General features: G+C 42.5%; 1 protein-coding gene across 3 annotated transcripts in view; it reads right to left on the minus strand.

Moving 5' to 3' along the window:
- Positions 1 to 15773, minus strand: part of SLC2A9 (solute carrier family 2 member 9) — a 116160-nt gene that overhangs the window by 15113 nt on the left and 85274 nt on the right. For all 3 annotated transcript variants that reach the window (XM_059817724.1, XM_059817723.1, XM_059817721.1), the window contains exon 11: positions 6655 to 6782. In XM_059817724.1, the coding sequence (XP_059673707.1) occupies positions 6655 to 6782 (128 nt within the window). The remainder of the gene's footprint in view (positions 1 to 6654; positions 6783 to 15773) is intronic.

A 15773-nucleotide genomic window follows, 5' to 3' on the forward strand; every position in this document is an offset into this window, starting at 1 on the left:
AAGATGACTAATCCTCTGAACTTGCCATGCCACATTCATATGTTGAGATACTCAGTCGGTATCACAAAGCCACCAGTCAATATCACAAAGCAACCAGAAGCCCATTTCCATCAACACATACTATTTTAAAATGAGTACATTAATTTTATGAGTAGGGACAACACCTAGCACTTCTTCTCAAGAAGAAAGACAACAAACTGTATATGAGGGAATTTCAAATGACATTCATGCTCCCACTGCAAGCTCATCTGTGACACAACTTGCCTGGGCGATCTGTATGCAAGATGTCTATGATGGAAATGCTTATTTTAGCTCTCAAGAAACTGCATTATTTAGAGGTCTCCAGAGAATTGCTAGCCTTTGGAAGACTTGATTTCATCTCCTTTTCATTCTCTAAAATCATTTCATATATTAAAGAGTCATATTTTCAAAGACTGATTTGTTATGAACACATCAAAAGAACAGTTGTGCTTTTACATGCCTTCTGAGTGAGAAAGCGCTTTAAAACATTTTCCAGAGGATTGTAGTCACAAAAGGAATTATGGATGATTTGTAACACTGCGCATCAAAACTGCGATATAGGGCTGACGCAAAAATCAATATTATTTATCATGATTGTCAAACAAGTCCTGCTGCTGCCCTGTGTTATAGATAACAACTGAATCATGACAAAGAGCAAACAAGGGAGAAAGATTTGGTGTTTGTAGGAGAATCACAGAATCACTAAGGTTGGAAAAGACCTGTAAGATCATAAAGCCTAACCATCAACCAACACCACCATGCCCACTAAACCATGTCCCACAATGCCACGTCCACACGTTCCTTGAACACCTCCAGGGATGGTGACTCCACCACCTCCCTGGGCAGCCTGTTCCAGTGTTTGACCACTCTCTCAGTAAAGAAATTTTTCCTAATATCCAGTCTAAACCTCCCCTGGCGCAACTTGAGGCCATTTCCTCTTGTCCTATCACTCGTCACTTGGGAGAAGAGACCAACACCCACCTCTCTGCAACCCCCTTTCAGGTAGTTGTAGAGAGCGATAAGGTCTCCCCTCAGCCTCCTCTTCTCCAGACTGAACAACCCCAGTTCCCTCAGCTGCTCCTCATAAGACTTGTGCTCCAGACCCCTCACCAGCTTCGTCGCCCTTCTCTGGACACGCTCCAGCACCTCAATGTCCTTCTTGTAGTGAGGGGCCCAAAACTGAACACAGGATTCGAGGTGCGGCCTCACCAGAGCCGAGTACAGGGGCACGATCACCTCCCTACTCCTGCTGGCCACACTGTTTCTGATACAGGCCAGGATGCCGTTGGCCTTCTTGGCCACCTGGGCACACTGCTGGCTCATATTCAGCCGGCTGTCAACCAGCACCCCCAGTTCCTTTTCTGTGGGGCAGCTTTCCAGCCACTCGTCCCCAAGCCTGTAGCGTTGCATGGGGTTGTTGTGACCGAAGTGCAGGACCCGGCACTTGGCCTTGTTGAACCTCATCCAATTGGCCTCAGCCCATCGATCCAGCCTGTCCAGATCCCTCTGCAGAGCCTTCCGACCCTCGAGCAGATCAACACTCCCACCCAACTTGGTGTCATCTGCAAACTTGCTGAGGGAGCACTCAATCCCCTCATCCAGATCATCGATAAAGATATTAAACAAGACCGGCCCCAAAACTGAGCCCTGGGGGACTCCGCTTGTGACCGGCTGCCAACTGGATTTCACTCCATTCACCACGACTCTCTGGGCTCGGCTGTCCAGCCAGTTTTTTACCCAGTGAAAAGTGCCCCTGTCTAAGCCATGAGCTGCCAGTTTCTCCAGGAGAATACTGTGGGATACAGTGTTGAAGGCTTTACTAAAGTCTTACTTAAAGTCTTACTTACTAAAGAAGTACCTTTACTAAAGGTAGACAAGTTGGGTCTTCACCCAGCCAGCTATTAAATGCTTTCTGTGAGATGCTGACACTGGAGCATTTCTGCTGAAATTTCAGCAACACAGCTGAAAATCAGATAAATTTTGTAATTTGGATTAAGAACTTACAGGAATCTATCTTCAAAAATTTTGGCCAGATAGTGTGGTGTCTAGTGTAGCTATTTCATTTATGTGGAAGAACACATGGCACAACTGCACATCTTTTTTCTTTTTTTTTTTTTTACATTTGAGTAATTTATGTAAACTTTTTTGTAAAAAAAAAAAATTATAAATCTTTTAGGAAAGTGAAAAAATTAGACATGCCCAAGGAAAAACGCTATTATTTTCTCCTCTATATATTGAAACAATGAAAAATGTAACAAACAACAGAAACCAGACATGAAATGAACAACCAATACTGGATATTTTAGGTTCAGATCTTTCAAAGGCAGATGAATGCACATAGCATATGAATGCAAGCTGCCTTTAAATCAAATGCCAGAATTAAGGATTTGCGTAAGTCTCTCTAAGAACAAGGATACAACATACCTATTTAGATATGACAATATAGTCAATAAGCTTTTCACCAGTTCACATGAATTTTGAACCTCTTGAAATGGCAAACTCATTTTGGTTTGCTTAAAAAATTTGAGATTCAAATCCAATTACAATGCATTAATAGTATAAAGTATATAGTATAAAGTATAATATATATTGGAAAGGCAAAATGAAAAGCATTAAAGTTGTAATTATTTCAGATAAAGCATTTTAAATACTTCAACACTACACAAGCATTATTATAACTTTAGGCATTCTTCCCCAAACAGGCAAATTATTTCTCTACTATTACATGGTTGACTCAACAAACGTTGTAACTCCCTGTGGCTCCGTTCTGAAGAGAAGCTCCCTAAGCCACTGCTCAGAGGGTGTGAAGCAAGAGGTTGCTTATGGACTGCTATAATCTTCTGACATCCAAGTGCCATGCAAAAACATGAAATATGCAAGTCAGAGAAGAGGCCAGAGGGCTGAAGTGCTTACTGAACTCCAAATACTCACAAGAGGCCAGAGGGCTGAAGTGCTTACTGAACTCCAGATACTCACAAATGGGTATTTTGCGGGAATGAAAATCTGGAGACTTGGCATCCAAATAACAGAGCACTATGACCCAGTTCTAGCACCTGTAGGAGCACTGAAATGCTTTGAAAGGAGGAGTCACCATGTCTTTGTGAACCTTTTCATGCACCTCTGGTCTACTGGCTTAACAAAGCTGTCTTTGTCTCTTAACATCTCCTTGTTCAGAAAAGCCTCATGCCTTCATACTCAAGTGACGGCAATGGGAAAGACATACTGTTGAGGGTCACTCAAGGTGACACATTTGACATTTCACAAGGTCAAGCTCTGTGTTAAACACAAGTCTAAAACGCCTTCAGATCTAAAACCAGATCTTTTATAATTTCTCTGTACGTTCCAAGATCCCATGCAATAACGCTTCTTCAATCATTCTATTTTGTACTAAAAAAAGATTTTTAAAAATACTTATTTTTTGACATCTACGATCAGACACCTCCTAGTAATCACACAATATCAAATGTACTTGTTAATTCAATATAGTACGGGTTGTCATTTTAACCTCAGTTCTGATCCTCCGTGCAAACAAATTTCTCAAATAGGCAGTGATGAGGGCTGGAACAGTAGCCACATTTAAATTTTTTTTTGATTTGTCAAAAATTGATTTGTATACTAGCTTTTCAATCTCATCCATACATTTTAATGTACAACTCAAGCCAGTGTTTTATTCTATTATATATATCTACAGATGGCTGAGGGGAGAAAATCTAGGCATTCAAACTAGTTAATTGGTGACATTTGGAGAACTAACTACTGGTGGATTTTTTGAGTAACTCTAAAGTTAACATATTTGTTTCCCAAATGTTTGGGATAATTTTGTAGGAGCACACCAATGATCAAAAAAGTGGCTGTTGTTTCTCAAGCAATCAGGTTGGTATTTAAATACACAGAAGGGAGTACACATTTGTTCTGTGAAGGCATTTTAAATATTTTTTCCCTGTTTTAGACTTGCAAAAATGAGCTAAGAAGAGGGTATTGCTTTTCTGTAAAGAAACAGGTGACTCACAAGCTGAATTCTGAGAATGAGGTTGACTGAAATAGGAAAGAAGTGAAAGTTAGGGAATGAGGAGATGTTATAGTTTGATCTTGTGAAAAAGCTTTAAAAATCAAAGTCTGAGTAACACTGCTTTCATCTTTAGGTGCAAACTCTAAACTTTTTCTTTATTACTTTTTAAAGAAGAAAAAACCAAAACCCCTGCAAGGTAGAAATATAACTTACCTTCATTAAAACTAAACTGGTAATTTTGTAATCACACAATGGGAAGTTTTTATGACACAAAATGATAAATTCCCCAAGGCTCCATCAAACTTCATATGGATGCATACTAAATCACTCAAAAAGCTTTAATATGCATATGAAAAGTTAGAGAATGTAGTTTGCCTTTTTATTTGAATTTACTGAGGGCCTTTTTAAACAGTTCCCACCAGGTGACCTGTCAGGTGGGATTAACAGGACAAGAAGGAAGATTATGCTAATGGAAGAGCCTTGGTTTTGTGCGGGAGGCAGAAACTGCAATTTTGGAGAAACGTGACTATTCCTTAAATGTGTCTGGATAATTTAAAAAAATAACAAATAAAATTATTCTGATTATACATCCCTAGATTTGAGACCTTGTTCCCTGCCACCTGCCTGACTGCCACAAAGGCAGGCGGTGGGACCGCTAGTGCCTGGCCAGCCAGGGTGGGAGGCATTCTCCAATGCTGCTTCACTAGTCAGTCCCCATCTTCTTGAAAAAACAGCTATTAAACCACAGAGAAGCATCCACTTGCCGGATGAGCTCATGGCTGTCTCCTGGACCATACTGATGCTGATGACTAAGGTTAGGTTTTCAAAAACACAAGGGAATTGCCTAATGCTTTCTCCGCTGCATTTGGTAGATGTTCCCACCTCAGTGGGAAAAGAATTATGTCTCTATCTGCTTTTGCACATCTCACCTGAAATGTCTAAGCTGGCAAGTCCTTAATCTGTGTCATGATACTGGTGAAAAACACCCACTGATTTCAGTAAGCATTAAAATAAGCTCTTAAGACTTATAGCTCTGAGCAGTCTAATTGAAGTGAATGTTAGTAGGAGTGCAGAATTTGGAAGGATGACAGCCTTTATACTCATGTTAAGTTTTGAAGGTGATTCAAGTAATCAAAATGACTAGAGACTTTTTCCTGTTAGAAGAAATTTTAAATTAAGTGTCAAACTTAGATCAAGGGTCAGACTTTATAAGGCTTTCAAGTTCTCCCATGAACTATCTCATACAGATAATTTTAAACAGTACTACTTACTAAAAGCAGTCCTACTTGTCAAATGAAAATGAATATATAAAGTCTTACAGTATGATATAATTTTACAGTATCTGCAAATATTATTATGCATATGATATTGCAGTATCATATAATTTTCAGTTGTAAGGAGGCACAAACAGCAGTAACACCTCCTTGACTTTTATTCAACTGTTACTCTGCGATGATTTGAAGTGTAATCCAAAATCTCTCTCCTGGGTGTGAGGAACTGCAAGTAGCCTACAGAGCTTGCTTCCCTCTGTGCCCTTCTCCTGCCCCTAGTATTTTCCTCTGTGCATTTTAAAAAAACAATTAGGAATTCTTTATTTTGTCCTGTAGTTGTGAGCTTCACTCTTAAACTGTTATCAGTGGAGCAGTATGGCTCTTTAAAGAGTTTGGACATCGTCAGTCGGGGGACCGATCAGCTGTCCTTCAGCTCCTGAAATAGAGAACCAGCTCCTGTGTAAGCTCCAGAGACTGTGGACGGTCCATGGGAGAGGTTCATTGTCAGTAAAAGGACCTCAGTGTGTTTTTGAATGAGAAGAAGCTTGAAGCGTCTTTGCCAGACATGACACATCAACAGTGATGAAGTGTTATCAGGAATCAGAGAGGAAAAATGCTGCTCTATGTTGCACTTTGAATTTAATTTTTTCATTTTTTTAAATTACAATTTTATTTTTTTAGAAAATAAACTTGGTAAAATATAAACACCAGTTGTCAGACAGCTCTTGATGAAACTGGCTTCTGTCCTCCATGCGACTAGTTCAGCCAAGGAAATAAAGCAATCCACTAAAAGCAAAGCTTATGGAAGCCTGGGGAAGGTGGGGCAAGACCAAATTCATCCATGCAGCAACGAGGCTGCAGTAAGAAGGAACCAGCTGAAGAAGATAAAAGCCTGACAGAAGAGATTGAAAAAAAGAGAGCCATGAAGCCAAACTTAGATGGAGAGAGGAGCGGAGAGCATCTATTTCCCAATGAGATTAATAAGGATCCTCAAAGCATAGGGTAAACCAAAAGATGGGTAGCCTAAAAGGCTGAAGAAAAAAACAGTGACAATCACCATCAGTGACCGTGAACTCCAGACACAGCCATCAGACTGCATTGCTAAAGCACTCCTGTGAGGAATATGCCATATAGGGTTGTCCACAGTTAAAATAATTTTTCTATTGCAGGACAATTTTCTCCGAGACATTCAAACAAAGAGACATGTGGGTAGTACAATTGAACCGTATCACAAACATGGTGGGAACTTAATCCACTTCAATAAAAAGACATTTATTATTACCTGAAAATTTTATCCAAACATCGTATGTTACACTATACCTACTATATCAGTGTATCAAGGATGTTGAATACCTGAATGAAAGGGAAGAGCAGTCCAACTGCGAAGTTGGAGAGCCAGTTGACTGTCCCCGCTATCATGAATGCAGCCGGCCTCTGAGACTGCTGGAAAAACTCTCCGGTGAGGACAAACGGAATCCCACCTGAAACAGGGTCAAAAAAAAAAAAAAAAAAAAAAAAAAAAAAAAAAAATCAGCATTTTTAGTAAACTTCCTCTGATAACAGCTGTTTCAATTACAGAGATGAACATGCTCTGTGTTGCACGTCTCAGTGACTAGCACTGCTCCACAGCTCTCTGCTCAGGTGTCCACAGGGACTTCTGAGCCAGTAAAATGTGATTTGTCAAAATCATACTTTAGAGAAATGTGACGCTTCCCTCTTTCACACCACATCTCCTGTTTTACATCCTTTCAGTGATGGCAAGCAGGTAACAGAACAGTGAATCCACACAATAGCTTCTAGAGTACCATGTGAGAAGCCGTTTATTAAAAATAAGAACGACTGTTTCTACTAAAATGCTTGAAATTCTGAAAATTCAGAAGTATTCCAAAATACTTTTAGACCTTAACAGTTGGAAAGATGGCTCCAAAGAGATTAAACAGTAGTTTTTAATAATTATTACTCACTTTATTACAGCAAGAAAAAAGGCAAAACAATCGCTTCTCTATAAGCATACTTTTCATTGATGCTTATTTAATACATTCCCTTACTAGATATACTGCTGGCACTTCTGGGAAGGTCTGTTTCTCCCATCAGCCAAGGACTCTGACCTCCATAATAAGAAGCTCAGTTGAATACCACATTTGTCACTCGTGTTTCCTTCCACTTAGGCAATGGAGTATTTTGTACAGCATTGGCATATTGCTGACCTGACAGTAACCCCCAGGGAATAGCTGTCTAGTAGCTAAAAGTCTCAATTTATGATCTTTGGCTTCCTTCATTCCAATAGGATATGTCAACAGAAATATTTATATTTTTATAGACTAAAACACAGACTGTATTTGCTGATTGGCTACATATTTCAGTTAATGTTGCACATTAGACATGCATCTACTTGCAGAATTATTTCACCACAGTTTGGAGAACTGTAAACCTAGTAACGTCACTCAGATTTCAGTATTCTGGTGCTACCAATTTCTACCTCTAGGTCCTCATGTGTGCCAGTATTATCTGCCTCATCACTTAGCTTTGTAGGCAAGATCCCTGTTGTCATGGTTTAACACCAGCCGGCAACTAAGCACCACACAGCTGCTCGCTCACTCCCCGCAGTGAGGCGGGGAAGAGAATCGGAAGAGTAAAAGTGAGAAAACTGTGGGTTGAGATAAGAACAGTTTAATAAATGAAATGAAATAAAATGAAATAATAAAAGAAACCCAAGACAGACAAGTGATGCAAATGAAAGCAATTGCTCACCACCCTCTGACCAATGCCCAGCCTGTCCACAAGCAGCGGTCTCCCGGACAGCTTTCCCCCTAGCTTATACGCCAAGCATGACGTCATACGGTATGCAATATCCCTTTGGTCAGTTGGGGTCAGCTGTCCCGGCTGTGTCCCGTCCCAACTTCTTGTGCACCCCCAGCCTAATCACTGGTGGGGTGGTATGAGAAGCAGAAAAGGCCTTGACTCTGTGTAAGCACTGCTCAGCAGTAACTAAAACATCCCTGTATTATCAACACTGTTTCCAGCACAAATCCAAAACACAGCCCCATACTAGCTACTATGAAGAAAATTAACTACATCCCAGCCAAAACCAGCACATTTTCTACCCCTTATTCCATACCATTTATGTCATGCTCCGGTAGCACACTATCCAATACATTCTCATTACCTACCATCACCCTTCCCATCCTTTGATATAATACGCAGATATCATTCCCTTAGTCTATGGATCACCCCTGTGAAACGTCTGTAAAATGTCCATAAATATCCACAAATGTCCACAGAATGTCCACTGAGTTCATTTAGTCCATGAGTTTGGGCTCCATCTGTTACGGTGGCCACTCAGGACAGGAGAGGTGTTGTATTGCATGGAGTTATTGGGCACCAAAGCCAGCTCAGTCTCCCCAGTCCTTCTGTATTACCCACCAAGTGCACCCCAGTCCTTGAGCAAAAACAGCTCCGCGAATAGGTCTACCCTTTCCTGAGGAAGGAATAACCCAGACTGTTTTTCCCAAAAAGTTCCTTATATGTACTACGGGAATCTTATCTCCTTCCACAGTGCGCAGGGGTTTTGATTGGGCAGGGCCAGGTCAACTGGCAGAGCCTCTAGTGTTAACTAGCCAAGTGGCTTCTGCTGAATGTGTATCCCAATGCTTGAATGTCCCAGCACCCATTGCTTTCAGTGTTGTTTTTAACAGTGCGTTGTATCGTTCAATTTTCCCGGAGGCCGGTGCATGGTAGGGGATGTGATACACCCAGTCAATGCCATGATCCTTGGCCCAGGTATCAATGAGATTGTTTCAGAAATGAGTCCCATTGTCTGATTCAATTCTTTCAGGGGTGCTGTATTGCCATAAATCTTGCTTTTCAAGGCCTAAGACAGTGTTCTGGGTGGTGGCATGGGTCACGGGGTACGTTTCCAACCATCCAGTAGTTGCTTCCACCGTTGTAAGCCCATGCTGCTTACCGGGGCGGGTTCGTGGTAGTGTGATATAACCAACCTGCCAGGCTTCCCTGTATTGATATTTCAGCCATCATCCTCTATACCAAAAAGGCTTTAGCCGCTTAGCTTGTTTGATTATGGCACATGTTTGACATTCGTGGGTAAACTGTGCAATGGCATCAATAGTCAAGTCCACCCCTTGATCACGAGCCCATTTGTATGTTGCATCCCTTCCTACATGTCCTGATATGCCATGGACCCATCGAGCTATAAATAGCTCACCCTTATGTTCCCAATCCAGATCCACCTGAGCCACTTCAATTCTAGCAGCCTGGTCCACCTGCTCATTGTTTCGATGTTCTTCAGTGGCACGACTCTTGGGTATGTGAGCATCTACATGACGTACTCTTACAACCAGGTTCTCTACCCGAGCAGCAGTATCTTGCCATAATTCAGCAGCCCAGATGGGTTTACCTCTGCGCTGCCAGTTGCTCTGCTTCCATTGCTGTAGCCACCCCCACAGGGCATTTGCCACCATCCATGAGTCAGTATAAAGTATTGGCCATTTTTCTCATTCAGCAATATCTAAAGCCAGCTGAACGGCTTTCTCCTCTGCAAACTGACTCAATTCACCTTGTCCTTCAGCAGTTTCTGTGATTTGTGGTGTAGGACTCCACACAGCAGCTTTCCACCTTTGATGTTTTCCCACAATACGACAAGATCCATCTGTAAACAGGGCATATTGCTTCTCAGTCTCTGATAGTTTATTATACAGAGGGGCCTCTTCAGCATGAGTCACCTCCTCTAGCAATGCTCCGAAGTTTTGGCCCTGATCACTTCCAGGATTCCTGGGCGGTCAGGGTTTCCCATCCGAGCCTGTGCGTTATCATCGCGACCCACTTACTCCATGTAGCATCAGTTGCATGATGCATAGAGGGGACCCTCCCTTTGAACGTCCAGCCCAGCAGAGGCAATTGAGGGCCCAAAAGGAGCTGCACTTCAGTACCAACTACTTCTGAAGCAGCTCGTATTCTTTCATATGCTTGCTGCTAATGCTTCTTTTTCAGTTGGAGTGTAATGCGCTTCAGATCCCCTATATCCCCGGCTCCAAAATCCTAGAGGTCGACCTCGAGTCCCTCCAAGCACTTTCTGACAGAGGCTCCAGGTGGGGCCGTTATCCCCGGCTGAGGTGTAAAGCACATTTTTCACATCTTGTCCTGTCCGGACTGGCCCAAGTGCTACTGCACGAACTATCTCCCGTTTAATTTGTTCAAAGGCTTGCTGCTGCTCAGGGCCCCATTCAAAGTCATTCTTCTTCCAGGTCACTCGATAGCAAGGGCTTACAATCAGACTATAACCTGGAATATGCATTCTCCAGAAATCCACGACACCTAAGAAAGCTTGTGTTTCCTTTTGTTAGTTGGTGGAGACATAGCTGTTATTTTACTGATCACCTCCATTGGGATATGACGACGCCCATCTTGCCGTTTTATTCCTAAAAACTGAATCTCCTGTGCAGGTCCTTTGACCTTACTTTGTTTTATAGCAAAACCAGCTTTCAGGAGAATCTGGATTATTCTTCTCCCCTTCTCAAACACTTCCTCCGCTGTGTTGCCCCACACAATGATGTCATCAATATACTGCAGGTGTTCGGGAGCTTTGCCTTGTTCCAGTGCACTCTGTATCAATCCATGACAAATGGTAGGACTATGTTTCCACCCCCTAGGGCAGTCGATTCCAGGTGTACTGGATACCCCTCCATGTGAAAGCAAATTGTGGCCTGCACTCTGCTGCCAGAGGGATCGAGAAAAATGTGCTGGCGATATCTATTGTTGCATACCATTTGGCAGCCTTTGACTCCAGTTCGTATTGAAGTTCCAGCACGTCTGGTACGTCAGCAGCGGTGTGACTTCATTCAGGCCTCAATAGTCCACTGTTAACCGCCACTCTCTGTTAGATTTTTGCACGGGCCACAGGGGATTGTTAAAGGGTGAATGAGTCTTACTGATCACTCCTTGACTTTCCAGTTGATGGATCAACTTATGGATGGGAACCAGGGAGTCTTGATTGCTGCGATATTGTTGCTGGTGCACTGTCATGGAAGCAATTGGCACCTGCTGTTCTTCAGCCCGCAGCAACCCCACCACAGACAGATCCTCTGAGAGACCAGGCAAGCTAGACAGATGTTTAATCTTCTCCATACTCAAAGCAGCTATACCAAAAGCCCACTGGTACCCTTTCGGGTCTTTGAAGTACCCTCTCCTGAGATAGTCTATGCCAAGGATGCATGGAGCCTCCGGACCAGTCACAATAGGGTGCTTTTGCCACTCATTCCCAGCTAGGCTTACACCAACACAGACAGTTCTTGAGATCCCCTCGTCCCTCCAGAAATACAGATGGATTCTGCCCCCTTGTAATCTGATGGTATTCAAGTACACTGTGCACCGGTGTCCACTAGAGCTTTATACTCCCGTGGGGCTGATGTGCCAGGCCATCGAATCCACACAGTCCAGTAAACCCGCTTGTCCCTTTTCTCCGCCTGACCGAAGGCAGAGCCCCTCTATTCCTGGTCTGAGTGTTCATTACTTGATTTTTGTAAATGCAAAACAGAAGTCCCTTCATCAGCATCAAAAGTACCGTCAGCCCTTCTACTCTGCCCAACGGCCACTGGAGCAGTAATTTTCCTGGATGGATGCTTTTTGGCTGTTGTTTTTCCTTGCAGTTCCTGGACCCGAGCTTCTAGTCTCCAGGTAGGTTGACCATCCCACTTCCTCATGTCCTCCCTCTGGTCACGCAGGAAGAACCACGGGGTTGCACGTGGTGTGCGCCACCGGTACCCTTTCCCTTGAACAGAAAAAGGCTGACTCTTAATAGCTGAGGCCTTGGTTGGAGTGCATGAGGAAAACCTACCCTTCTTGGCTTGCTCCAACATTTTTGGGTCAGTCTGTGTCTGTCCACAGTTGAGACACAAACACACATGGAGGGAGCAAGATTATCTTCGTATTCTCGGAGTTGTCTGGCCAGTTCATCTATAGTTGGTGCCTCCGTGTCTGTCCAGTTCGTTATCACCAGGGTGTGGGTATACGACGTCGCTGCATTTCGTACAAACTTTCACCACATGGACCGTGTGCACCGGATTTCACCCAGGTCTTTGGATGCCTGGTCATTACAGATCACCTCCAACACGGCTAATTCCCTCAGATACTGGATGCCCCCCTCAATGTTGGTCCGTTTCCTTTGGGAATTTGCGAGTTCTTCCTTGAAGGGATACCTGTCCTTCACACTTGACAGGAGTCACTGCCAAAGACTGAGGACTCCTGCCTTTTTTGCAATCCCTTTGTCAATGGCCTTATCCTTAGCAAGGAATCCCAGCTGCCGGGCTTCCTTACCCTCTAATTCCTGACTACTGGCCCCAACATCCCACCATGAAAGTAACCAGCTGCGAATTAGCTCGCCTGGTTGATGGCTAAAATCTTTTTGCATATCTCGCAGCTCACCTAAGGGATAGGGATCGGGTGGTTTCTGTCTCATTTATGATTTCAGTCTCTTCCTCCTCCTGTTCTTGTGACTGCTCTGCCATAGAACAGGCTGCCTCTTCTGATTCTTTCTCCTGCTCCCTCTTAGGAGAAGCTTCTTCATCCCTTACTAAACGAGTTGGCTTCCGCCTCCACTGTTTTTTTTTAATTATTGGGGGTGACTGATAACAGTGCCTGGTTTAGCCACAGTGTCTGTTGGTTTGTTTTCCCTCCCTTCTCCCTGAGGGTGCTGCATGATATCGAGCGGTGTTTGGTAGATACTGGCCAGGGCCCAGCACAGTGCAGTAAGTGCTACTCTTTGGAGTAGCCACAGCATATTTTTCTTTTTTTACATTCAATCACTTCATTAGGATCCTATAGTTGTTCAGGAGTGAAGTTCCAGACCATTGGAGGTGAGAAGTCCTCTAGATACCTGCCATATTCTCCCACATGCCGTGCCACCCATGACCATACTCTCACAGAGCCTGGGTCATATTCCTAAATTGTTTGTTAACCTTAGACAAAACCAAAGCAATATTTCTAAGAAATACAAATAGAAGAATTTTAACTACCCGAGGATGTTCAAGATACTGAGAAGTTATTGTAACGAGGGAGACAACATCACAGAAGAAAGTAGCAAGGGTGCCGTTCTGTATTTCCTCCACAAAAAATCCTCTCAGAGGAAGAGATATAATTGTTAATTGTCTCCATGAGATGGTAATGGCTTCAGTACAGAGACCAAATACCAGATTAAGCTCAAGGTCAGAGATTTAATAACGAATTTCCCAGGCAAAACATCACTAATCACTACAGAGCACAGCAAACTGCAAAAGCCAACACCCACCTTTAACAGGTACAGCAAAAAAACCAGCACGGTGCAGATCATATAAACTAATGTTGAAAACAGATGAATCAGTATTGTGACTTGCAAATGTTAACAGATGTAAATCCTTTCTAATATGCTCTGTTCAATCTGTTATTATCTCAAACCCTTCAAGCCCCACGTTGGGCGCCAAGAAGGACTGTCGTGGTTTAAGCCCAGCTGGCAACTAAGCACCACACAGCCACTCGCTCATTCTCCCCCAGTGGGACGGGGAAGAGAATCGGAAGAGTAAAAGTGAGAAAGCTGTGGGTTGAGATAAGAACAGTTTAATAAATGAAATAAAATAACATTATTATTATTATTAGTATTAATAATAATAATAATAATAATAATAATAATAATGAAAAGGAAAATAATGGAAGAAAAAAATAAATAAACCCCAAGAAAACCCAAGAAAGTCAAGTGAAAACAATTGCTCACCACCCTCTGACCAATGCCCAGCCTGTCCACAAGCAGTGGTGTCCTGTACAGCTTTCCCCCTAGCTTATACGCCAAGCATGACGTCATATGGTACGGAATAACCCTTTGGTCGCTTGGGGTCAGCTGTCCCGGCTGTCTCCCCTCCCAACTTCTTGTGCACCCCCAGCTTACTTACTCGTGGGGTGGTATGAGAAGCAGAAAATGCCTTGACTCTGTGTAAGCGCTGCTCAGCAGTAAATAAAACATCTCTGTATTATCAACACTGTTTCCAGCACAAATCCAAAACACAGCCCCATACCAGCTACTATGAAGAAAATTAACTACATCCCAGCCAAAACCAGCACACATGTACACATGTACTATGTAAGTCCTTTCTCTCTTTTAAGCATTTTTAACAAGTTAGTGTGAACAATGAAAAACATATTAATAGACACACTGCCTTGCAAAAACCTCTATAACAATCCTGACTTCCAAAATAACCTATAAATTAAGATAAAAACACCACCGAAGACTTATCCATCCACCGGATCTTCTCCTTGCATGTCTTTGCTTGCTCTATGTGCTTATCTTTTGCCCTACTCTTACTCTTGGACATAGAATATATCTTGAATACATCTCTAAGTGCTTTACAGTAACGCATTGTCATTTAGCCCCTTCTGCTCAATGGCACTACACTTAAACACATGCACCAGAAGCTGTCCTGTGAGCAGTATGATAGGAACTTGTAAACACACAACAGGACATGGAGATGACACACGGTATCAGACAGTCCTCCATTCCAGATCTTTTGGATGCAGAGACAATGAATATGTGCATAAAAGAAAGGCAACGTGATGCAGAAACAGCTATGTACGTTAGTAAGGCATCACTCTCCATCATCAGCTAATGTGACTTTTTGTGAGAACATATCTACAACAGTAGCAAAGGCTTCAGCTGAACTTTCTGTCCCAAAGACAGCCAGTATAAATTACACCAAAAAAAGTACAGAGCACATAAACGTATTTACTCCTACTTCATACATAAGAAACTGAGACATGGAGAATTTAGGCCATCCAAACCGCAGCTTAGTGTCTTTCTACAAGCCATATGTAGTATCTGAATTCTGTGACTAAAAAAAGTGACTTTTCCCAATAGCACTTTGAACATGTAGAATAAGCAGCTGAACATGCATAACAATGAAATTCAAGCAACATGTGATCTATCAATCCTTGGCAGCTTCCAGTGCCTATTCTATCATGCCCCTGTGATTTGCGTTCAAATCCTAAGGTGTGGCAGGCAAAACAACAATCACATCTGTTCTGTCAGCATCTGTTTTAGGCCTGAAATGCCATGCGAAGCAGTGGTTTGCCAGGGCACTTGCCCCTTGGAGAGAGGAACTGAAGGACTGGAAACACAGAAATCATGTAAGATGATTTATTTATGATCATTTATTCTGTCATGCCTTTGCTGTAGGACAATCTACAGAAGTGTTGCTGTTCTTGTCAGTATAATAAAAAATGCTGTTCGAGACCCATTTGGGAAAATACACATTGTACAAGAGACGAAAAAAGCCAGAGGCAAAAAAGACGACCAAAAAAGTACAAAAGGACAGAAACATATCAGAAAGCATAAATGTTATGGAAATAAAAATGCACGGGCACTATCTTGGAAAAAGGTTCCTTGAAATTCAAATGTAATTTCTAGATACATATTAATCATCACCAAAATTTATTAT

Source organism: Gavia stellata, chromosome 5 (genome assembly GCF_030936135.1).
Source record: "Gavia stellata isolate bGavSte3 chromosome 5, bGavSte3.hap2, whole genome shotgun sequence".
NCBI classification, from domain to species: Eukaryota; Metazoa; Chordata; class Aves; order Gaviiformes; family Gaviidae; genus Gavia; species Gavia stellata.